Source organism: Geotrypetes seraphini, chromosome 3 (genome assembly GCF_902459505.1).
Source record: "Geotrypetes seraphini chromosome 3, aGeoSer1.1, whole genome shotgun sequence".
NCBI lineage: Eukaryota > Metazoa > Chordata > Amphibia > Gymnophiona > Dermophiidae > Geotrypetes > Geotrypetes seraphini.
In genome coordinates this window covers 352281659-352307540 of record NC_047086.1, presented here as the reverse complement: position 1 = coordinate 352307540, position 25882 = coordinate 352281659, and the positions used below count along the sequence as shown (strand labels likewise).

The 25882-nt window shown below is 44.8% G+C and overlaps 1 protein-coding gene across 5 annotated transcripts in view; it reads right to left on the bottom strand.

Annotated features, from left to right (window-relative positions):
• Nucleotides 1-25882, bottom strand: part of KCTD3 (potassium channel tetramerization domain containing 3) — a 195812-nt gene that overhangs the window by 155536 nt on the left and 14394 nt on the right. For 4 of the 5 annotated variants that reach the window (XM_033937763.1, XM_033937766.1, XM_033937765.1 and 1 more), the window contains exons 2-3: nt 18326-18379; nt 3563-3608 (exon numbers count right to left, since the gene is read on the bottom strand). In XM_033937763.1, the coding sequence (XP_033793654.1) occupies nt 3563-3608; nt 18326-18379 (100 nt within the window). Of the gene's footprint in view, nt 1-3562; nt 3612-18325; nt 18380-25882 lie in introns of those variants that run through there. The other variant, XM_033937767.1, reaches the window with a different exon arrangement.

Here is a 25882-nt window from a genome sequence, read left to right as displayed (position 1 = left end):
ACAAGTGTAACATAGAAATTTTAAAAGATCACATAAAACATACACTTGAATTCCTTTCATGTATCACTGTAAATACAATATATTATTCTGTATTTATAAACAATAATACCTAAAATATCTGTATTACCTAATATGTATAATAATTGTTGTTAAAATTTAAAACCTTCTTTTCCCTCCCCTCCCAATACACATAACATACATAACACATAATACACAGATATAGATATTTGTTCCTTCTTTCTTTATTTTTATTTCTTTATTCAATTTTCTATACCGTTCTCCCAGGGGAGCTCAGAATGTTTTTACTCAGTACTCAAACATTTTTCCCTGTCTGTCCTGGTAGGATCATCTATCTAATGTTTATGTTTTATTAGAACTTGTTATACCGCTTCAGCAAATGACAGATCTAAGCGGTTTACAATACAAATGCACCTGGTGCAATGGGGGGATTAAGTGACTTGCCCAGTGTAACAAGGAGCAGTGTGGGTTTGAACCCACAACCTCAGGGCACTGAGGCTGTATCTTTAACCACTGTGCAACACTAACTAGGGATCTTCTGTCTTTATCCTATACTATCTTTAATTCCACTACTGGTTTTGCCTTGACATCATTGATGCTTATATTAATGAAAATTGAATCCACAAAGTTGTGCTAGGAATTAGATTGTTCAGAGGCCTAGGAGGCTCCATGGGTATTCAAGGCCACTGTCCAATCTTACCTTTGGTCTCACAGGGTACATTTGTTTTTCTGTATCTAAAGCTATTCACATGCTTAGATTTACACTGCCTGGATCCCTCCGCTACCGACTACTTTTTTTTTTTTTTTTACTTCAAGGACTTTACTTTTCAGGATTAGTAATAGATAATTTTTATTTTCTTTATATGTGTGATTCATCTCTGATTAATTACTCTATCCAATGCTTTCTACAAGGGCAAAATATATAACTTAACTAAGTATAGGTGCTTTTGTTAGAGAAACATCGCCATACAGGATACAGAGGGTTTCCACAACATCCTATTTGAGTATCCATCCAGTGTCTACCTTGCCTCAAGTTCTGCTGCCTCATCACAGATTCAGCAAGAGTTTCTGTGTACTATTTCTAGAACACTACGAGATATACACAGCGCTGTGCAGTAGTGCTGCCCGATTCAGGGGAAAAAATTTGATTCAATTCGATTCAGCCTGCTGAATTGTTTTTTCGATTCAATTCGATTTTCCTGCCCAATTGGGTGTTTTTTTTCAAACATTCTGGTGGGTTTATTTTATAGCCTCTTCACCCCTTTTATAGCCTCTTCACCCCCTTTGCCTTCTCCTAAACACACTGGCGCTGTGGTGTAAACAAAATAAACAAACAAAAAAGACTTTTCCTCTATCTCTTAAATCCTAGCTCACATTTGCGGTCTAACACCAGCTCTGGCAGGATACACGTTTCAAATCTGACATATTGTAATCACAAAAGGGAAAATATAATTAGTTTTTCTACCTTTTGTTGTCTGGTCATTCAAATCTTGTTGGTCCCAGGCTCTGGTTGTCTTCTGATAACTTACTTGCCAGGGTCTCTTTTCTTTCTTCTTTCTCCGTTCTAACCATCCATCTGCCATCTCTGTCCTCCCCTTCCATTTCTCTTCCCTGCCCCGGAGGTCTGGCATCTTTCTTTTTTTTCATCTCCATCCACAGATCCATCTTTTCTTAACTACCCTTTCATCCAGCATCTCTTTCTCCTTCCCCACCACCCCAGGGTCCACCATCTCTCCCTTTCTTTTCCCAACTACCCCCTAACTGTATCCTCCACCCTGTCATCCTGTTAGTCAGTCTTGTCTGTTTATATTGTAAGCTCTTTCGAGCAGAGACCTCTCCTTCGTGATGCTGCACAGTAGTGCTGCCCAATTCACGATTCACCGATTCATTTTGGGTGAATCGATTCGAATCAATTTACCCCGCCAAAAAATCGGCCTCCCGATTCATTGACTGACCCTCCCCACTCGCCCTCTAAAGCAGGAGCGGCAGCGCTGCCTTTTGCTGACCTACCACTCCTGCTTTAGAGGGCGAGTGGGGAGGGTCAGTTGGGAAGTGGCTTACCCGCTGCTGTGCTCTCCGTCTTACCCCTGGCCTCCAGAATCAATCTCCCTAACTTCAGCAGCCTGCAATAAGATCGCTGGCACTAGCGATCTTTGCAAGTTGCTGAACGGCTTCGGTGCGTCTTCTCTCTGCCGCGGTCCTGCCCCTTCTCTAACATCAGAGAAGGGGCAGGACTGCGGCAGAGAGAAGACGCTCCGAAGCAGTTCAGCAGCTTGCAAAGATCGCTAGCGCCAGCGATCTTATTGTAGGCTGCTGAAGTTAGGGAGATGGATTCTGGAGGCCAGGGGGAAGATGGAGAGCACAGCAGCAGGTAAGCCATTTCCCAACTGACCCTCCTCACTCGCCCTCTAAAGCAGGAGCGGCAGGCCAGCAAAAGGCAGCGCTGCCGCTCCTGCTTTAAAGGGCGAGTGGGGAGGGTCACTCAATGAATCGGGAGGCTGATTTTTTGGCGGGGTAAATTGATTCGAATCGATTCACCCGAAATGAATCGGTGAATCAATTCGAATCGTGAATCGGGCAGCACTACTGTGCAGCATCACGAAGGAGAGGTCTCTGCTCAAAAGAGCTTACAATCTAAACAGACAAGACTGACTAACAGGATGACAGGGTGGAAGATACAGTTAGGGGGGATGATTTATCTGCTGGCTAGGGTGGTAAGCAGTGGGTAGTAAGGTGGGCTGAAAGCTACATCAAAAAGGTGGTTTTTGGTCTGGTTTTAAACAAGGTATAGGAAGGGGCTTGATGGTGGTCTAGCGGTGGGCCGGAACAGGAGGCATCCCTCCTGCCTCCTGTCCCGGCCAACTAACTCTTACCTCCCATCTCCCCAATTAGTAAAAAGCGCATTTTTAAAATCCCTGGTGGTCCAGGACAGGAGGGATCCCTCTCGTCTCCTATCCCGGCCGATACTAACAACTCTCACGTCTCTCCCATCTCCCCAATTAGTAAAAAGTGTACCTTTAAAATCCTTGGTGCTCCAGCGGTGAACTGGGGAAGGAGCGATCTTCCTACACTCCTGCCCTGTGCAGATCCACTATCTGAATGGCTCCTGCAAGACTGCAATGGGAACTCGCGACAGGCATTTTTGATCATGGCTCTCGTGGGGCAGGAGTGTAGGAAGATTGCTCCTGCCCTGCTTCATCACTATACCACCAGGACTTTAAAGGTAAGGTCTAAAGGGGTCAGGGAGGCAGGGTGGTTTAGAGTTGGCCGGGACAGGACACAGGAAGGATCGCTGCTGTCCCAGCTCACCACTGGACCACCAGGGCTTCAGGCAGGCCCACGGGAGACCTGCAACAGGTCTGGGCAAGAGTGGAGGGGGAGCGCAGAACAGAGGACCCGAATATAAACCGAAACCCAAAAATCTCAGTTTAGTTCGAGTATATACAGTACAGTAATTTAAAAACATATCATTCTGGCTACAGATGGACATGGAAATTACTGCAAAAGCACACTTGATGAGCTACTAATGAACCTTATTACTTACAGCCCCCGTTTCATCCCGCAGTGTTGAAATCCGTCCACTTAACAAACTGAAAAAGTGAAAAAGAATAAGATTATATCAACTGCTGTTTAGAGTGAGATATAGCATGATTGCAAAGCACTGTTCTCACCTATAATAAGTGTTTTCAGTAGAAGCAAGGCTAATCAGAAATAAATAGGTAATGCCATATGGTGGTACTAGAATAGCTCTCCCAGAGCTCAGAAATAAATGTAATGTTATGAGCTTGCATGACTCTTCTGATGCACAATAATCACTCCTATTAGTTTCATAGCTCAAAGAGGAAGTTGTCGTTTCAAGAATGCTTCAATGACAACAGATACTGCACCTGAGAGGCAGAAAGCGTTCACCTGTTCGGTGACAGAAACCACACCATAATTGCTAACAAGTAGGGGTTGGGATGAAGTAGGCACTAGAGAATGACACGGTGACAAAATTCATCACCGTTCCTGTCCCCGCGGATAACCGCGGGAAATAATCCCATGTCTTTTTCTAGTGTCTATTTCAACCTCGGTCCTTCTACACCAGCATTCTTCAAAGCAAAACTTGTGGGTCAGTGGTTGTGGCCATTCATACTCTGATTCTTATGTGAGCCAAGGATAATGAAGCCATTGTGACATCACTGATGTGATTGGCTCTTAGGCACTGGTGGAATGAGGCATTATGACATCACAATATCTGCTCTGGATACCAGAGACTATCATTCTGTAGTGTCTATCTCAACCTTAGTCCTTCTACACCAGCATTCTTCAAAGCAAAGCTTGCGGTCAGTGGTTGTGCCCAATTATACTCTGATTCTTCTCTCTCTCCTTAAAGAATGACATGAAGATGATTTCCCACGGTTATCCGCGGGGACGGGAGCGGTGATGAATTTTGTCACCGAGTCATTCAGGAAACCTTGAAAACTGCAACCGTTTCTAACTGTGCTAATTCATGTGCCTAGTAGGCACTCTTCGTTTTGAATTAGCACAGTTAGAAACGGTTGCAGTTTTTACGGTTTCCTGATCCAGGTTAGAGAATGGCACAGGGACAAATTTTGTCCCCATCCCCATGAGTTCTGTCCCTGTCCCATCCCTGCAAGCTCTGTCCTCATCTGCAGAAGCCTAGAACATTTATGAGAAAAATGAAGAATTATGAAGAAAAGTACAATAAAATAAAACTAGGAAAGCACAAAAAAATATCTCCCACTGAGGAGAAACCAAAGACATAACTTCTTGGCTCTGATGGTCCCACGAGCCGACATTAGGCAGGAAGGCACCAGCATGCGGTATGGGCACTGTCTAAAGATTTAAAGTGACGGTGCACTTGGAAGTGTCCATACCATGTTTCGCGGATGATATCTCTCACATGTTAGAATATTATGCTTGCTTGTCCTCAGAGAACTATGCTTCTCCATCAATAATAGGATTTATCAGGCATATAACACACTAGCATTGTATTTTTCAAATAAGATTGAGACTATATTTAAACTATTTGGAAATGCTGCAGATAATCTATTAGATGATACTATGTCTAAGGATAGTCTAGTTAAATGTTTCTCAACTCAACTTGTTATTTTTATGTATGTTACCCACTTGGTTGATAAGTGGGATAGAAATTTTAAAAATAAATAAATAAAATAAACTTGGTCCTGGAGTACCTCTTGCTAGTCAGGTTTTCAGGATATCCACAATGAATATGCACAAAATTGATTTGCATACACTGCCTCCATTATATGCAAATTTATTTCATGCATATTCATTGTGGATATCCTGAAAACCTGATTAGCAAGGGGGTACTACAGGACAGAGTTGAGGAAAACTGGTCTAGTTAGAATAACAATAGCTAGAGTATGGACAGTTTTTAATAGAATCACAGAGCAATAATTAGAACTTCCGGTGGATAGGTTATTTGGAATGGGTTGCTAACTGGATGTCCATCTTATCCGTATAGTGGTATGTCAGAAGTAGTACTTAACTGGTTAGTTGAGTTAATCAATTATACTCTGAAGCAAGGATGGTTTTCAGAGGCATTCGGTGAAATTTTACTTACACCCATCCCAAAAGGAGTAGATTTAGACCTCTCTCAAGCCACTAGTTATAGGCCAATAGCAAGCATTTATTTTATAACAAAGTTGATAGAGTTTGTAGCAGCCTCACAGCTAAAATACTATCTTATGCGCTGGAATCGGCTGTTACCTACTCAACATGGGTTTAGAAATTCACAGTACAGAGACATGCTTGGTTGATCTGGTGTCTAAAGTAAGATCAGCATTAAGTATGGGCGAGTAAATGCTGTTATTGTAATTCGATGCCTCTGTGGCATTTGATACGGTAAATCATACTTTGATACTAAATAGACTATTCAAACTAGGAATTTCAGGACCTGCCCTACAATGGTTCCAAGGTTTCCTGGTAAAAATAGATGATACAGAATACTAAAAGATAGACTCTACTCTGATTATTGGACTCCGCAATGCAAAGAATCACCTATTTCACCATTACTATACAACATCTTTATGACCACTCTAAATTAAATTATTCTAAATCCTGAGGAATGGCTATTTTCATATGCAGATGACATTTCTCTTAATTCCTGCGGATCTGAATTTAACAAGTCTGTCTACCAAGCTGTCAAGAGTACTAACCAGAGTGCAAGAATAGTTGGCAAAATACCATCTTAAACACTAAAAAAAACTAGCAATGGCTTTTACAAAGCCACAGTAGAGGTTTCTACCACAGACTGGCGAGGTAAATGTTCCAACGCTCATAGAATTCCTATGAGTGTTGAAGCATTTACCTCGCCGGCCCACAGTAGAAACCTTTACCATGCTTTTACCTCTACTGCAACATTACTATGCTTTGGGTTACAGAAATGTAAAATTATGTCCTACCTGTTAATTTTCTTTCCTTTAGAAGCAGCAGATGAATCCAGAGACCAGTGGGATATAGCTCACATCGACCAGCAGGTGGAGATAGAGAACTGATTTCCAGTTGGCCTTATAGCCTGGTGTTCCTCCTGTTGAATCAGTTATGCATATTGCCCCAGCATCCCAATAAAGGAGCATGAGCCTTCAAACCAAAGGAAAAAACTTCATTCCAGTGAAAAATCTTGTAATCAGAAATGTAAGAAACTAATAATAATCACCAACAATCTCCCAACCGAACTCAGAATTCCAAAGAACAAGCGATAGAGAGCGAGAGAGAGAGAGAGAGAGAGACCATCTGGGTGGGGCTCTGGATTCATCTGCTGCTTCTAAAGGAAAGAAAATTAACAGGTAGGACATAATTTTACATTCCTTTGCAAAGCAGCAGATGAATCCAGAGACCAGTGGGATGTAGCAAAGCAACCTCAAACTGGGTGGGAAGCCAAAGTCGCCTCTGCAATCACCGAAGCGCCAAAATTTGCCTCCGCACAGGCTGCCACGTCCAGCCGATAATGCTTAGAAAAGGTGTTCCCTGACGACCAAGTGGCCGCCCGGCAAATTTCCTCCAACGACATACCACCGGACTCTGCCCACGACGTTGCCAATGCCCGAGTGGAATGTGCACGAAGCTGTTCCGGCACGATCTTCCCTGCCAACAGATAAGCCGACGCAATAGCCTCTTTTACCCAACGAGCTATCGAAGCTTTTGACGCCGCCATACCCTTGTTTGCCCCTGCAAATACCACGAAGAGATGATCCGACCGGCGAAAGTCGTTAGTCACACTTAAATAATGAAGAATCATACGGCGTACATCCAGTAACCGTAATAACGCGAAACGCGCCCCCCAATCCTCCTTCCGAAAGGCCGGGAGGAATAAACTCTGGTTTACATGAAACGAAGAAACCACTTTAGGAAGAAAGGACGGCACCGTCCGCACCGACACCCCAGCATCCGAAATGCGCAAAAAAGGCTCCCTGCAAGACAGCGCCTGCAGCTCCGACACTCGTCTTGCAGACGCCATAGCTACCAAAAATACAGTTTTTAATGTGATATCCTTTAGCGTCGCCGCCGACAGAGGCTCAAACGGCGCCGCCTGCATCCTAGTAAGTACCAGCTTCAAATTCCAAGCTGGACAGGTGCGCCGTACCGGCGGACGGATATGGTGAACCCCCTTAAGGAATCGCACCACGTCCGGGTGAGATGCTACTGACGAGAGCGACACCCGGCCCCTATAACATGCAATGGCCGCCACCTGAACCTTAATCGAGTTATAGGCTAACCCTTTAGAAACGCCCTCCTGTAGAAAAGACAGAATAGCCGCCAGAGACGCCTGGAAGGGCGCAATACTCTGCTTCCCGCACCAAGTCTCAAAAACTTTCCAAACTCTAGCATAAGAGGTAGACGTAGAAATCTTCTTCGCTCGAAGAAGAGTGGCAATAACCTGATCCGAATAGCCCTTCTTACTCAACCGCGACCGTTCAATAGCCAGGCCGTAAGACCAAAGTGGGCCGGATTGTCCATGGAGATTGGACCCTGGGTCAGCAAGTCCGGAGTCACCTGGAATTTCAACCGATCGCCCGACGTGAGTTGCATCAGATCCGCGTACCAAGACCGACGCGGCCAATCTGGAGCTACCAGGATCACCCTGCCCTGAAAGAGAGTGATGCGTTGTAAGACTCGACCGATCATCGGCCAAGGGGGAAATACATACAGAAGGGAATTCGGAGGCCACGGGAGAGCTAAAGCGTCCACCCCCTCCGAGCCCTTCTCTTTCCGTCTGCTGAAGAACCGCGGCCGCTTTGTGTTGCGGGATGAGGCCATGAGATCCATGTCTGGCAGCCCCCACCGAAGGACCAGCAGCTCGAACGCCCTCGGAGACAACTCCCATTCGCCGGGATCGAGACGATTCCTGCTGAGGAAGTCCGCTTGAATGTTTTCGCGACCCGCAATGTGTGCTGCTGAAAGAAGCGGAACATGCATTTACGCCCACTGAAACAGCAGCATCGCCTCTTCGGCTAATTGAGGACTCCGAGTCCCCCCTTGATGATTGATATATGACACCGCCGTGACACTGTCCGAAAAGATCCTGGTCGGATGGTCCTGAATCATGGCCTGAAACTCTCGTAGCGCAAGCCTTATCGCCCTCAGTTCCAACAGATTGATCGAACACTGTGCCTCTCCCGAGGACCACACACCCTGCACGGAAGCTTGCCGGCACTGAGCCCCCCATCCTCGGAGACTGGCATCTGTCGTAATCACGACCCAATCCGGCGTCGCTAGCAGCATGCCCCGGAACAGATGGACCTCGGTCAGCCACCAGTGCATGCCGCGAGCCACCCGAGGACTCCAACGGAGCCGGCGACAATAGTCCAGAGATGCCGGGGACCACCGAGAAAGAAGCGACATCTGCAGGGGCCTCATATGGAACCGAGCCCAGGGAACCACTTCCAGAGTCGCCACCATCGAGCCCAGAACCTGAACATAATCCCAAACCCGAGGATTGGGCGACCCGAGAAGCCCTCGAATTTGAGACTGTAATTTCTCTCCCCGTTCCCGGGGTAGAAACACCATTCCTAGGCCAGTTTCGAACCTGACCCCCAGGTGCACCAAAGACTGAGAAGGGGACAGAGAACTCTTGGGAAAGTTGACGATCCACCCTAGCGACTGAAGGAGCGAGATTACCCGTTGAGTTACCGCCACACTCTCTTGCCTGGACGACGCGCGGATTAACCAGTCGTCTAAGTACGGGTGTACCCGAATCCCTTCCTTGCGCAAAAAGGCAGCCACCACCACCATCGCCTTCGAAAAGGTGCGGGGAGCCATTGCCAGGCCAAAGGGCATAGCCCGAAATTGATAATGCTGGCCGAGGATCGCAAACCTCAGAAACTTCTGATGCGGAGGCCAGATTGGAATATGGAGGTACGCCTCTTTGAGATCGAGGGACGTGAGAAACTCTCCCGGCCGTACGGCCGCAATCACCGAGCGAACCGTTTCCATCCTGAAATGGCGAACACTGAGAAAATTGTTGACTCCTTTTAGATCCAACACTGGCCTGAAGGAACCCCCCTTTTTTGGTACAACAAAATAAAGGGAATAAATACCGCGGCCTACCTCTTCCGGCGGTACAGGAACTACCGCCCCTAGATCCAGGAGACTTTGAAGAGTTAAGCGGACCGAATCTCCCTTGGCCGCCCCATTGCACGGGGATACCAAGAAAGAATCGGCGACGGGAGCGGCGAATTCTAACTTGTACCCTTCTTGAATAATATCCAACACCCAACGATCTGACGTGATCTTGGCCCACTCCGCCCAAAACGCCGACAGGCGTCCCCCTAAAGGAAAAGCAGAGGGGGCCAAGACCCCGTCATTGAGGAGCGCGACTTGCCGGGGTACGAGCTGGCTGACCGGAAGCAGGTTTCGTCGTACGAAAGGAACCTCTCTGTCGACCCTTAGGTCTAGCCGAAGAAAAGGCACCATACGCGGAACCAAAGAACGGTTTCCCAGACCTATACCTCCTCACCTCCCTGAAACGAGGTCTAGATGACGAGGACGTCAAAGGGGGCCTAGGCCTATCTTCCGGTAACCGCTGGGTTTTGGTATCCCCAAAATCCTTTACCAATCTCTCTAAATCTTCCCCAAACAATAAACCCCCTTTAAAAGGGAGTTTCACCAGACGAAGCTTAGAAGCCGCATCTGCCGCCCAATGTCGAAGCCATAAAGACCTGCGAGAGACAACTGAAAGCGACATTTGTTTCGCCGAAGCGCGAATAATATCATATAAGGAATCCGCTAAATAAGCCAAACCCGATTCCAAATCAGCCAGTTCCGAAGGAACAGCACCCCCGGACTCCATCAAATTATCCGCCATCCCTTGAGACCACTGCAGACAGGCTCTTGCCGCATAAGAGCTGCAGATTGCGGCCTGCAAAGTCACTGCAGCAACCTCAAAAGATAACTTCAGCGAAGATTCAACCTTCCTATCCTGGGCATCCTTTAATGTAACCCCCCCCTCTACAGGCAAGGTCGTCCGTTTGGTAACCGCGGCTACCAGTGCGTCCACCTTAGGCAATTTAAATTTCTCAAGTTCGTACGGGTCTACCGGATACAAAAGCCGCATGGCCTTTGCTACCCGTAACCCGGCCTCCGGCGTATCCCATTGAGCCGAGATCAGCTCCTGCATGGCTTCATGCACCGGAAAAGCCTTCGGTGGCCTACGGGTACCTGCCATAAGAGGGTTACCTGAAACTTTCGAATCCACCTGAGAAATGTTCAAACTCAATAAAGCTTTTGAAATTAATGAGGAAAGTTCTTCCCGATGGAAAAGACGGAGCGCGGAAGGGTCATCCACTTCCCTATACTGGGGATCCTCCTCTTCCCACTCCTCTACCTCACCTTCCTCCAACAACTCCGGAAGGGAAAAAGGGGAAACAACCATAGGCTCGTCCGCGGACGCGAGCCTGCGCTTTTTAAATATCGGCGATTTCACCGGAGAACCATCTCCCTTCGCCTCCTCCCCAGCATCCACCTTCAGGGGAACAGCCGGGGGCCCAGAAAGCACCGGCAAGTTCACCGAGACCGGAGGAGCAGGCTGACTGCACTGCAGCATGAAAGCCTTATGCATCAACATAATAAACTCCGGGGTGAACGAGCCCAGGCCAACCGCGGAAGCACCCCCCTGTTCGGCGCCGGAGAGCGGAGCCCCCGCGCCCTCCCGCACTTCCGACTCCCCCCCCCCCTGCCGACCCCCCTTCGGCCGTGGCAGTACCACGCCGTGAGGCCGAGCCGACCGCGAGGGGCGGGGACGCCGAGCGCGCTTCACGGACGCGGGAACTGGCCCCCTCGCCTGCCTGCAAAAAAGGATCCTCAGCCGGTGCGTCTAAGCACCCCGCTGAGCACAATCCCGCCGGTGTTCGACGCTTCCCACAGCGTGAACACCGCTGACGAGCTTCTTCCGCCATCACCACGCCGCCCCTCCCAACCGGACCGGCACTCGAGGCGGCACAAAAACAAATAAATGCAACAGAAGTTCAGTACTCACCACGCTCTCAGCCCGCCCCCCTGCAGTCAGGATAAAGCTGGTAATTAATCCAAAGTTACCTCACCAGGGCACAGCTCAGCACAGGCAGAAGCGTATTTTGTTTTTGTTTTTTTTTTAACTGGAATGAAGAAACTACTAACGCTGAGAGCAGGCAAAATCCCTCAATCACTCGGAGGGGAGGGTGGAGCAGGGACCTGGGAGGGCCCAGGTGTAACTCCTAAAGCCGGCACCAATCAGCCAGGCACCCCTATCCAACTGAAGAGCCAAAGGCTCAACAGAGGAGACTAGAAGATCACCAATCCACCAGGCACCGTTAGATTCCAGGAGCTAGAGAGATAGCTCCACCACCGCTGGGAGATAGAGCAAAACTGATTCAACAGGAGGAACACCAGGCTATAAGGCCAACTGGAAATCAGTTCTCTATCTCCACCTGCTGGTCGATGTGAGCTATATCCCACTGGTCTCTGGATTCATCTGCTGCTTTGCAAAGGAACATTTGATTCCATCTATTTTTATGCTGCCAAATGCAATTAAATAGCTTCTACTTGAATTGAACTATGTCTTATAACTCCTATATAGGAAATATTGTTTGTAGGTTGGAATGTTGATTTCTCAAAATTAATGATGAACCAAAGACTCTGAAATAGATGAATTGTTTCATCTCTGAGGATTAGAGAAACAAGTTTTGTTTCATCTCAGGATTAGAGAAACATGTTCACTGAAAAAAGTTGTAAGCAGCCAGTCATCAAGAAATACTCAACGATAAAAAGCCTGGGGACCAGTGAAAGACCTAAAAGACTTTCTACTGATAATGGTCTTTGTGGAGAAGGAATCAGAGGTACTTTCTGCAATGTGGACAGTTCTGGATATGTGTATCCCGTGAACACAACCAGTTTCCCTTCTTCATTAGGGAAGAATTAAGAAAGTATTTACCTTGGTCCCAATTCTGTAAATGGCATCCTACTGCAGTCTAACCAGCCAATCGGGATGCACATTTTTTAAAAAAAGCTCCCGAGGCAGGCTGTCTACATTGGCGGAGCCTCCGGGAGCCTAGGGAGGCCTACATGCCCGCCTAAGGCTAGCCTTGGGCGTGGTTTGCCCCGGAAGTAGCTTTAGGTGAACCTAGGCAGCCGTACACATCTCCCTAGGCCAGCGGGAGATGCATACAATGTAGGCCAGCAAAATGCTGTAAGTAGACCCGGCCGCTAAGCTTATCACAGCAAAGGATCTCTTTGCCTTCTCTAACTGGCAATGTGTATACTCACAGAAACTCCCCACAGGTTCTGCCAACTGGATGGAAAAGCTTCAAACCTGTAATGAGAGTGACTGAGGCAGAAAGGAGGCCACTTCAAACAACAGAGTAAAGACAGAGAGGGAGGGTCATATGGAATAAGAACGTAAGAATAACCTTACTGGGTCAGACCAATGGTCCATCAAGCCCAGTAGCCTGTTCTCACGGTGGCCAATCCAGGTCCCTAGTACCTGGCCAAATCCCAAGGAGTAGCAACATTCCATGCTACCGATCCAGGGAAAGCAGTGGTTTCCCTCATGTCTTTCTCAATAACAGACTATGGGCTTTTCCTCCAGGAAATTGTCCAAACCTTTCTTAAAACCAGCTATGCTATCCACTCTTACCACAACCTCCGGCGATACATTACAGAGCTTAACTATTCTCTGAGTGAAAAAAATATTTCCTCCTATTGGTTTTAAAAGTATTTCCCTGTAACTTCATCAAGTGTCCCCTAGTCTTTGTAATTTTTGATGGAGTGAGAAATCGATCCACTTGTACCCATTCTACTTAGAGAATGACACGGTGAAAAAATTGGTCCCCGTCACCGCCCCGTCCCCGTCTCACCATCCCCGTCACCGCCCCGTCCCCGTCTCACCATCCTCTTCACCGCCCCGTCACCGCCACTGCCACCCCATTCACCGCCCTGTCACCGCCACTGCAATCCCATTCACTTTTCTTTATTTACGTATAAAGGAAACATTCTTTAAAACTTTAAAACTTTAAAACTTAGTTAAATATTAGTTAATAACTATACAAAAACAAAACACGCAGAGAAAAAATTAATTAATAAAAATTCTCAAAACTGACACATTTTGATCACTAAATTTAAAATAGTTATTTTTTATACAGTTTTTCAATCACTAATCTTCCACCACCCCTGGGGCTAGCAATGCAAAAACAAACACGACATGTACTTTAAATGCTGCCGTGATTAGCATAGTGACCGCGGCTACGGCTGCAAGTCTCCCCTCCCCCCAGCGATCACGGCAGGAGGGCACCCAACCCCTCCTGTAGACCCCCCCAACGGCCCTCCCGACAATCGCAGCAGAAGGGTACCCAACCCCTCCTGCCGGTCCTCCCAATGGCCTCCCCTAAGATCGCCGGCAGGAGGGTACCCAACCCCTCCTGCTGGACCCCCCCCCCCAACGAACCCTCCCACCCCGGAACCCCCTTAGTCTTACTTTCCAAGTTGGACCGGACGGCTCCTCACACGTATGGCCAGCAGGCTTGCCTCCGTCCAAATGAGGCGGGCCCGCCCCTACCCTGCCCAACCCACAGGATCCTAGGGCCTGATTGGTCTAGGCACCTAAAGCCACTCCCGCTATAGGAGGGGCCTTAGGTGCTTGGGCCAATCAGGCCCTAGGATCCTGTGGGTTAGGCAGGGGAGGGGAGGGGCGGGCCCGCCTCATTTGGACGGAGGCAGGCCTGCTGGCCAGACGAGCGAGGAGCTGTCCGGTCCAACTTGGAAAGTAAGACTAAGGGGGTTCCGGGGTGGGAGGGTTCGTTTGGGGGGGGTCCATCAGGAGGGGTTGGGTACCCTCCTGCCAGCGATCTTAGGGGAGGCCATTGGGAGGCAGGGGAGGGGAGGGGCGGGCCCGCCTCATTTGGACGGAGGCAGGCCTGCTGGCCAGACGAGCGAGGAGCTGTCCGGTCCAACTTGGAAAGTAAGACTAAGGGGGTTCCGGGGTGGGAGGGTTCGTTGGGGGGGGGTCCAGCAGGAGGGGTTGGGTACCCTCCTGCCGGCGATCTTAGGGGAGGCCATTGGGAGGACCGGCAGGAGGGGTTGGGTACCCTTCTGCTGCGATTGGCAGGAAGGGTTGATCTGACAAATGAGGAGCACGGTGAAACACAGGTAAATAGCGGTTCCTAGAAGGGGGTACATTGGCCCGCGGGGACAAACCTGTTCACCGTTTCCGCGGTCGGTGAATGGCCTTGTCCCCGTCACCGCAGCGACTGCTAGTTTTCTTCCCCGTTTTCGGCGGTGACCCGCGGCTTAAATGCGGTGGCCGCGGGTAAACCGTCACCGTGTCATTCTCTAATTCTACTCTACTCAGGATTTTGTAGACTTCATTCATATCTCACCTCAGCTGTCTCTTTTCCAAGCTGAAGAGTCCTAGCCTTTCTAGTCTTTCCTCATACGAGAGCAGTTCTATTCCCCTTTATCATCTTGGTGGCTCTTCTTTGAACCATTTCTAGTGCCGCTATATCTTTCGTGAGATAAGGAGACCAGAATTAAACACAATATTCCAGGTGAGGTCGCACCATGGAGCAATATAAGGGCATTATAACATTCTTAGTCTTCTTAACCATCCCTTTTTTAATAATTCCTAGCATCCTGTTTGATTTTTTGGCCACTGCCGCACATTGGGCAGAAGGTTTTATTGTCTACGATGATACCCAGATCCTTTTCTAGGGCGCTAACCCCCAAGGTGGACCCTAGCATCCGGTAAATCTGATTCGGGTTATTCTTCCCAATCTGAATCACTTTTAGTGTCATCTGCAAATTTAATCACCTCACTCATCAATTTCCAGATCATTTATAAATAAATTAAATAGCTCTGATCCCAGTATAGATCCTTGTGGCACTCCACTGTTTACTCCATTGAGAAAATGACTATTTAACCCTACCTCCAGGGACTAACGGAAAGAAGCTTATCAAAGGTATAAACCTAATCTTCCATTCTTTTATGTTCCTTCCGGATACCATATGCTAGGTGACGTACCAAAGCCATGGTAGCTAGGGAGGGACAGAAGAGCCTGTCCTCAAATCTGAGGTCCCGAAAACAGCATCAGAATGTGCTGTGACAACAACTCAGTAAAACAGGACAAAAGCCACCCTCCCCGTTGAATAAGCTTTAAGCGAGATCAGTAGCTGCCAAAAAAATAAGAAAAATAAGCAGAGCAATTGCAAAAGACCTCTGCATGGACTGCTTGCATAAATTGAAACTAGGATTTTTTACTAACTCTCAGGCTCCGCCCCAGTAAGGGGGCGGAGCAGGTGTTCAGAAAGGATGTGGATTTCTGCAACACCTGGACTGAGGGTTGGGATTGAACACCTAAGCCCTGATTCTGCAAAATGCATCTAAAGTTAGGCGTTCTTTGTAGAATCGCACTCAGCAATGTCTAGGCGTATAACTTTTTAGGCATCCTTTAGAGAATCAGGTTTTAGGTGAGACTTAGATGTTCAAACAATGTCCTTAATGTTAAAATATTTTATTATTATGTTATTAGAATGGCGATTTTATGTCGTTTTACATTATAATTGTAATACTAGGAGTTGGATTTGTTTAATGCTTTTATTTATTTCTCTTCCATCAGACAGAGTGACTAGGATGCGAACCAGCAACATTAGGATAGAAGGATATAGGTTTAACCAGTGTGCTACAGAGTGAGCTAGCAAGTTGCATAGCAATTGTAAAACTGGGTCTTATAGGAAGTCTTCTTTTTGAGCACAGTATAGGCTTCAGATAGACCTGAGTTTTATGGACAAAACTTAGGCACTCTTTGGACGTTCTTCCAGAACTTAGGCAAGTTTGGATATCTTTAATGCGATCTGCTAAATAGCTCTCTGGGATTTTATTTTTGCTTTATCAAGCTCAAAATACATTTAATAAGGCATCACATAAACGGGGCACATCAAAACAGATATATTGAATGCAAAACTTATTTTGTGGACAAACAGCAATGCTATTTGCTAATTAGAGGAAAAGATCCATTAACTGAAGCAAAGCACATGAAAAACATAGCTTTAGTTTTCTTGCTAAAAAGCTACCCTTTTTTTTCTGACTAAACAGTGCTCCAATTAGCTCATTCTTGAAAGCAAAGAAAGCACATGACAAAAATATATAGATTACATATATAACTTAATTTGCAAAAGCTTAAAAACAGAAAAAAAAACAGATACAGACCTTAGCATGGCTTCTACTTCATTGCAAATAGAGGTTTGCAGCTGCACAATGGTGACCTCATTGTGAGATCATCAAGGTGCACAAGGTAGAATGCCACAATTAAAATATGTGCTGGGATTTGAGCCCATGACCACTGGAAGAGGAGCACAGAACTTTTACTTATTGAGCTATAGCTGTTTCCAGGCAGATGTCTCTGACTGCCCTGTGATATGATAGCTTAGAGATCTGCGTCTCCACGGACAAGGTTTTATTTATTTATTTTATTATTTTTTATACCAATGAGTGAATACTGACCTGGACCCCTGAAGAAGGCTTTTTGCCAAAACACAGACCGTGTAAGGTCCATATTACACCATACATCAGTTATTCATCAAGTGGACATTATTCTTTTTGTACTTGTACCTATAATAAACACCTCATCAAGCTTAAAGCAATGAAATGACTTGAGCTTTGAGTGGTGTCTCTGAGGTTCTTTGAGGTGACAGTAGGGATGTATATTGACTATGCATGATAAAAAAAAATACCTGAATAGCTATAGTGTGGAGTAAATTTAGACACAGGCATTTGCACCACATTTTTGATGGTGCAAATGGCTGCACCTAAAGTTAATAGAACATATATAGAGTCCAAATTCATTTGATACAGCTTGTTTAGCTCATAGACCTCAGTGGTACCACTTGTATGCCACTAAACTTTTAGATCATACAGTGTTCAGGCACCCATAGATCTATGTTTCGCCCCAAAGGGCTTTATCAAGGAAATCCCCCTTAAATCCAGCGGCTCATGCTCCCTGCATTCAAAAATTTCACCGGGCGATACATAGATCTATGTCCAACCCCCACCTGCATAGACTAAGATGAGTATCTTTACTTTGCTCTAACTATTTAAAGTAAAAATATTTCAAAATATTTACAAACTATATTTATTGAGACCGATGACGACCATGGGTGCCTGAACGCTGGATGATCTAAAAGTTTAGTGGCATACAGGTGGTACCACTGAGGTCTATGTGCTAAACAAGCTGTATCAAATGAATTTGGACTCTATATATGTTCGATTATATTTATGTCAAATAGAGTCTGGTAAATACTATTGAGCTAGTTGTTTTTATTGCACCTAAAGTTAGACATAGTTCCCAGATACTGCTCTTTAAACCACACCTATCTTTAAGCGTAGAATATAAAATAATGCTTTTTTTGTCACCATATATAGAATTTACTCCCATTTGGCATGTAAACACATTGATGGCTCACAGACACCATGCTGAATTTTAGGAGTTCCCAAGTCGATCCTGCTGTTGTGGGTCTGGCTCAACAGAAAAGCCTAATGACAGCAGCAGCCTAGCATCTATGAGAATCTGGCAGGATAGGGAGGAGTTTACATTGACTATGCCAAATTCAGGCCTGAGGAAGTTATTTGAAATGGGATTTACACAATTGGACAAACACAAAAAGAAGAGCATCACTAATGGATCTACTAGCTTTTGTTGGATAAATCAGTGCCTTCACACATACATGTGCTTTTTATGCTAATTATGAACAGCTGCTGATTTCTCACATCTACAACCAGCATTTGAGTGTAAGACAGAAATATAAAATACAATACCTGGAAAAAAAGGAATCTGGAATCCACATAAGTGTCTGCCTCGATGTACTAAACCTGCAAATCCAAAAAAATATGAAAAAGAAGAATGTGAGATTACAATGCCTTATACTAACCTAATTGTAATGTTTGTATAAACAACCACAGAAAAATATTTAAAATTTCTAGGACCCCATTTAGCAAACTTTGCTTAGGCAAATTTAGGACTGCTAAAGAGAAAAAAAAAAGCTAATCAGACCGATCAATTATGGACTAAAATAGCTAAAAATTGCTGCTTTTAAGTAATTAAAGCCATGTAACTGTTCAAGACACCAACCGAGTAAATAAAATTCTTACAATTGTGCTCATGGAAGCATCATTAAGAAAAAAACGAACAAAGATTTGTAGGCTGCTTCTGAATTCTTTCTTCCCGTCTCCAGATCTAAACCCATGCAGCAATCACAAAATGGTCTGCTTTAAAGGGAGACTAAGGAAACAAGATTTGTAAAAGGAAAAAGTTGAAGGTCATGGGGCTTAATATACTGTCTTTCTGTGGTACAACTAAAGCAGTTTAAATTTATTACGTGCAGGTACTTTGTCTGTCTCTAGTGGGCTCACAGTCTAAGTTGTACCTGGATCACAAGAAGCTGCAGCAACAGTACAGCAATAACAAAAGATACACAAGTTATTTTACAATCAACTTAGCCTGCTGAATATATAAACCACAAAGTCATACATCTCATCTCAAAGGTTAAAGCCAAAAAAGCTGATGCACTTACGTGCACAGGTCACTTTGTAATCTACATAAGGATAATAATGCACTTTAAATGGCATAATGCACACCATTTACCCTTTTAGCAAAGAAATGTAAATATTTTCTTTGGAAACAGCCATTTCTTGAACGTTTAATATGGTGGCTTATATCTTTCATCATTAAAAAAAAATCCCAAGTTAATGCCAATTTTGTTTGGTAAGCCAATTGTAGTCGTGGATAGTTTTTGCTAGCTAGGCATAATTGATTACAGACTCACTCACATTCCATAATCAAGTGTCACTACTTGTAAACAGAGGATTTTATGTTTCAAATCAACTGTGGACAGTGAGATTTTTTTTTTAAGAGGCAGCACTGCACACTTAATACATTCTTTGTTGATATCTCAGCTGGACTACAATAACATGGCATATGCTGGAAAGCACAGTTACTTAACTGTAATGGGTGTTACTCAAGGACAGCAGGCAGATGTCCTCACATGTGGGTGACATCATCCACCGAGCTCGGTATGGACAGTGTAACATTATACTGTCACTTTTAACAATTTTTGAAGTCTCGAGACTGCCTGTACCGCACATGCAGCAGTGCCTTGCCACCTGACATCAGCTTGTGGGGCCATCAATTCAGTAAAAAAGCTAAGAAGCTAACTAGGAGAGGTGGGAGGGTTGTGAGAATATCTGCCTGCTGTCCTTGGATAAGTAACTGTGCTTTATCCCAGGATAAGCAGGCAGCATATTCTCTCACATGTGGGACTCCCTAGCTAAATGAAGTGGGCTGGAAGGAAATTGGCTGTCAAATGGAGAATAAATTTTGTAGAACTGCTTGGCTGTATGGACTATCCTGTCTGGAAAGTATGAACTGAGGACCAAGTAGCTGCTTTATAGATATTTTCAATGGAAGTGAAATGTAGATGAGCTACTGACGTTGGCACTACTCTAACCCTATGTGTTGTGACATGGCCCTGCAGCGGCAACCCAGCCCAAGCATAGCATAAGAACATAAGAACTGATGCTGCTGGGTCAGACCAGTGGTCCATCGTGCCTAGCAGTCCACTCACGTGGTAGCCCTTAGGTCAAAGACCAGTGCCCTAACTGAGACTAGCCTTACCTGCATACATTCTGGTTCAGCAGGAACTTGTCTAACTTTGTGTTGAATCCCTGGAGGGTGTTTTCCCCTATAACAGCCTCTGGAAGAGCGTTCCAGTTTTCTACCACTCTCTAGGTGAAGAAGAACTTCCTTACCTTTGTACGGAATCTATCCCCTTTTAACTTTAGAGAATGAACAACCTGTCTTTATCTACCAAGTCTTTTTTCTTCATTATCTTGAATGTTTCGATCATGTCACCTCTCAGTCTCCTCTTTGCACAGTTTCTCTAATCTCTCACTCTATGGCAACTCCTCCAACCCCTTAACCATTTTAGTCACTCTTCTCTGGACCCTTTCGAGTAGTACTGTGTCCTTCCTCATGTACGGCGACCAGTATTCAGCTGTAGCAGTTGGATAATATTAACTTACTTAAGAGTACAGTAAAACCTTGGTTTGCGAGCATAATTTGTTCTGAAAACATGCTTGTAATGCAAAATACTCGTATATGAAAGTGAATTTCCCCATAAGAAAAAATGGAAACTCAGACAATTTGTTCCATAGCCCAAAACCTTTAATATAAAATACTGTATGTACTTGTATTACAAAACCTTGTTTGTTTAGAACAGTCACTACATTCCTGTAGTGTCAGTGAGAGAAGAACCATCGGTTTAGTTGTGATAATGTGATGTGTGTATACTATATATACTCATATTGCAAGACCTTGCTTGTTTATCAAGTTAAAATGTAATAAAATATTTACTTGTCTTGCAAAACACTTGCATACCAAGTTACTTGCAATCCAAGGTTTTACTGTACCTGATTCCTACACAATATATTGTAAACCCACTTTGGGTGAATCTCTTCATGAAAAGGCGGTTAATAAATCCAAATAAATAAATAAAAGAGAAGAAAATGCAAGTGCAACCCAGTATCAGTGTATCTAATATTTAGGTGCTTATACTTACACTAACCATACAGCTGGCAGAAGTGCAGATACCTAAATATATCAGAAAGAGATGGTTGTTTTAGTGGCAGAGATACAGTCCGCCAGCCATGTAGAGATGGTTGTCTTAGTGGCAGGAGCTCTCAGTCTGTTAGGATCAAATGACAGGAACAGCTGAGTGGAACTTCACTGAGGTTTTGTTCTATGTAAGTAATAAGACAGTGCACACTTACATTCTAACGTGTGAAGTTCTGCTTCTCCAGGGTAAGAATGTGGTTTTGGAAAGACGACGAGGAGAATTATGGCCTGGTTCAGATGAAATGCTGAGACAATCTTTGGAAGGAACATAGGATGAGTTTGAAGAACTACTCTGTCATGGTAGAACATTGTGAATAGAGGATCTGAGACTAGTGCTTGAAATTCACTAACAGAACGTGCAGTCGTGATGCAGATTAAAAATACTACTTTCCAAGTAAGGTGTTTGATAGATGAAGACGCTAATGTTCAAAAGGAGGTTTCATCAGGCTGAAAATATGACATTAACATCTCAAGCAACTAGAGGAGGCTTTTGGAAACGGGGTATATAGTTATGAATTGGATCAGCTACTGTTATTTCAGGGGATTCTATAAATTTGAAAAAGTTAAAGACGTCCAGTCTAGGTTACATGTCCTGTTGAAAGGAAAAAGAAATTCTTCAGCCACTTTGGGGATGACTCCATAAGCTGTGCCTGCCACGGCAGGTGCCTAGAAACGGGCAGCTGCTGCATATCAATCATAGACAGGTGCCACTTACAGAATCGCGGCTAGCAAGGACCCTAGGTGCTGAAAATGTAGGCCAGGGTTTTACAGGCCTATATTTCTAGCATCTAGGGTCCTTGCAGAATCACAGCCGGCAGCACCTAGTAATATCAAAGTCCAGTCCCGTCCCTAAACATGCCCACTTTTGGGCACAGCATCACTAGATGCTGCTGGAGGCCACCTACTAGCGCCTAATTTTTTTAATGAATTTTTAATTGTTTTTTTAATGGCGCAACCAATTAAAACACTTACATTAGGCTTCAGTAGGCGCCTAACTTTCAGCAACTTTTTTTAGAATACAGCCCCTTGTTGAAAAACTTTGCATATGAAATGTCCTCACTCAGACTCGTTCCTCAGTGGTGCTGATGGTGAAGGGTCAAGTAGAATTCCAGTAGACGCTTCCTCCTCATCACTTGGAGAGGACAACTGATATTAAAGTGATCTAAAAAGCCCTCTATATTAGATGGAATTAATGCCAGAGAGGATGATGGAAGCAAAGACCAGGCTCAAGTTCCAAGTCCAAAGCAGCCAGTGGCAAGGCAATAGGATCTGAAAGTGGGCTCTATGCACAGGAGTAAAGCCAGAGGAGTACGACAGTTCTTTAGGTCCTGATGGTGAAGGAACCTAGATTTTTTTTTTTTTTATAACAAAATCTGTAAAGATCTTCTAGAAGAAAAAAGTGAGAATGCTCTGGAAGCTGGAAAGGATGTTCAGCAGGAAGCCTTATAAAACTTTCCTTTAACAGTTAAAAGGAAAGATATATAAACTATAAAGAGTTTTACCTCATGCAAAATTGTCATTTCTTTAATAAGACATTAATTATTTTTTCTGCGGCCCTCCAAGTACTCTATTTTTTTTCTGCAGCACCCACATTTAAAGTTCAATATCTTTTCTTTCTCAAAACTGGCACATTTCAATCACTAAATTGAAAATAAAATCATTTTCCTACCTTTGTTTGGTAATTTCATCAGTCTCTGGTTGCACTTTATTCTTCTGACTGTGCATCCAATACTTCTTCCCTTCTTTCAGCCTCCTGTATGCTTCCTCTCCTCCAGACCTTATTCCCTCACCCAACTTTTTCTTTCTTTCTCTATGTCTGTCTTTCTCTGATTCCGTGCCCCATTTTTTGCTTTGTTTCTGGTTCCCTGTCCCCACCCTCCTTCTTTCTTTCTTCCTTCCTTCGTGCCCCATTTTTTGCTTTTTTTCCTGGCTCCCTGTCCCCACCCCACTCCACCTTCCTTCTTTCTTTCTTCCTTCCATCCTGCCCTCCCCCATGCCACCGCCGCCACGGAATAGGCTGCTGCCGCTGCCGCTATCGGGAACAGGCCGAGATCTCCCTGCTTCTCTTCTGCACGGGGCCAACTCTCGCTGCCCGACATCAATTCTAACGTCGGAAAGGACGTTCCGGGCAGCCAGGCAGCGATTGGCTAGCCAGAACGTCCTCTCAACGTCGGAATTGACGTCGGGCCGCGAGAGTTGGTCGGCCCCGCAGGGAGATCAAAGAAAAATGGTGCCGGCCTGATCCCCGATGGCAGCAGTGAGAAGGGAAGGGAAGCAGGTTGGGCACCACTGCTCTAGACGAGGCGAGTCGCACTCTAGGGAGAACAGTGGACCACCCCCCCCCCCCTTGGTACGCCACTGGAGCAGCAGCGTGTCTGGCCGGCTCGTTCGTTCAAAGCCGCGGGTGGCGGCTCCTTGCGAGATCCGTGCCTGCGTCTGAAGCCTCTCTGATGTTGTGACATCAAAGAGGCTTCCGATGCAGGAGTGGATAGCGCAAGAAGCCGCCAACCCGCGGCTTTGAACGAACGAGCCGGCTGCTGCTCCAAAAGGAAGAGAATGATTGCCTCCAGACCGCGGGCCGCAAATAAAACCTGGAGAGCCACATGCGGCCCGTGGGCCGCGTGTTTGAGACCACTGGTGTAGAAGTAGAGGCTGTCAGCACTTAACATGTCTTTTGCACCATACCATACCATATAGTTTCTTATATCCTGCAATTTTCAACAAGGAATCATTGTGGCTTACAAGACTGAGATCAGTTATTACATTAACAATTAGATTCTATGTGAATGTATTGGATAGAGATCAGTCATTATACGAAGAGACAGTCTTTAACATTCTCCTGAAGCTGTAATAGGAGGAGACCTGATGTAAGTATAGGGGTAGTCTAGTCCAGATTCTGGGGCCCAGGGATTCGAAGATAGTCTTGAATAGCTTTTCCCATTGAACATGATGAGGGGAGGGGAAAGATATCTTAAGACATTGTTTCTTTCTTTCTTTGCACTATCAGGAGGATCCACAGGAGGTGGTACTGGCATTGCACTATTGTTGCTGGACAGAGAGTGAGTCCAAGTTCTTCCCCTTAAGTGATAAGAGTATCTGTGTTGGCATGCTTGTGCCTCATCAGAGCTTTAGCAGAACCGATGTTGAATGCAGCCTCTATTCTGGCTTTTACAGGTATTCCAAAGGCAGCTTGTGAACCTGGAAAGTTTAAAAGGAATCTCCTCCTTTGGGTGACTGAACTCTTAAAATCACTGTGCCAAGAGGTTGAGGGCCTTTGCATGGAAATTCTAGACTAGTTTGTACAGGAATTTAGAATTGTCCGCCATGCAGAGATTTTATGCAATTTTTTGCAGAGCAGCTTCTTTTCAGCTTCAAAATACTCCCACAAATGAATAAGATAATCCCTCTGTCCTGATGGTGACATTCAAGGACAATGTTTACAATTCTTCTAATCACAGTCATCATACAAGCTTAAGAGATTTTTTGGTTTGCATGTAGCAATTCTGCAGCTTCTTGTTGCATTTTGGGCAAAGTTTAAAACTCAAGCTGGATGACAAAGCCTCCTTTTCATTATGGATCAAAGAAATGCAAACAAACAGCATTGAAGAAATAACAATTTCAAAGATTTAACAAGAGACCTTTGATTAGCATCCATTCAGCTGAGCAGAAAGGACAAAACAGAGGAACTGAGGAGGCACTGTGTGTAAGAAAGGGAAAGGGATTAGGACTTATATACCGCCTTTTTGTAATTTTACAACCACACTCAAAGTGGGTTACATACAAGTACTTCAAGCATTTTCTCTATCTGTCCTGGTAGACTCACAATCTATCTAATGTATTTGGGGCAGTGGAGGATAAAGTGACTTGTTCAGGATCACAAGAAGAAGCACAGGGTTTGAACCCACAACCTCAGGGTGCTGAGGCTGTAGCTCTAACCACTATGCCACACTCTCACAGTCAGAACTTTGCACTGAGCTCTGACAGTGCAATTTCTATCCTAAAACCATCAGATGTCACAGCACAACACAACCAATTTTCTCTAAAATAATGCAAAAAAATAAATGCAATATGTCTTTTTCTTAAATGGGGCTCATTTTTCTCTGTCATCTCACTCAGTTCAACACATCCATGAGCAATTTCAATATCACTTTATTTAAATGTTTTCTACTTTAACAGAGGAGGAAAATCCATTTCATGAATTTATTATGGGATTGGCTACATTTCAGGATTTTAATGCCCATATTTCCTATTGACTAAAACTAAAGTTATTTCCTGAATTTCTGAACTTGAAGCTTAGAAAAAAAAGTTGTGCTATTAACAATACAGATTCTGTGTAGTTCATGTGCAAACCCAGCTCAACACTGCCAAAATAACATTCCACTCAAAGCCACTGATGGCAATGGCATTCTAGGCATGAACAACATGAAAGGCAACACATTTTCTGACCTGCTAGAATTTAAATAAGAGCAATGTGTAGTTTTAATATCTACTTTATCTAGTCTTTTTTATTACATTAAATTTAAGAGAGTATCTTGAACAGAAAATGAAAATGAGTACAATACAATAATCAGAAAGGGGGGAAAAAGAGGAATAATTTACCACAAATCAAATTTATTTTACAGTCCTCCACTGCAAGAAGGAAAGGAGTTACATGAATTTTAATAGCAATAAACTTAAATCATAGTATAAGCACAAAAGAAATA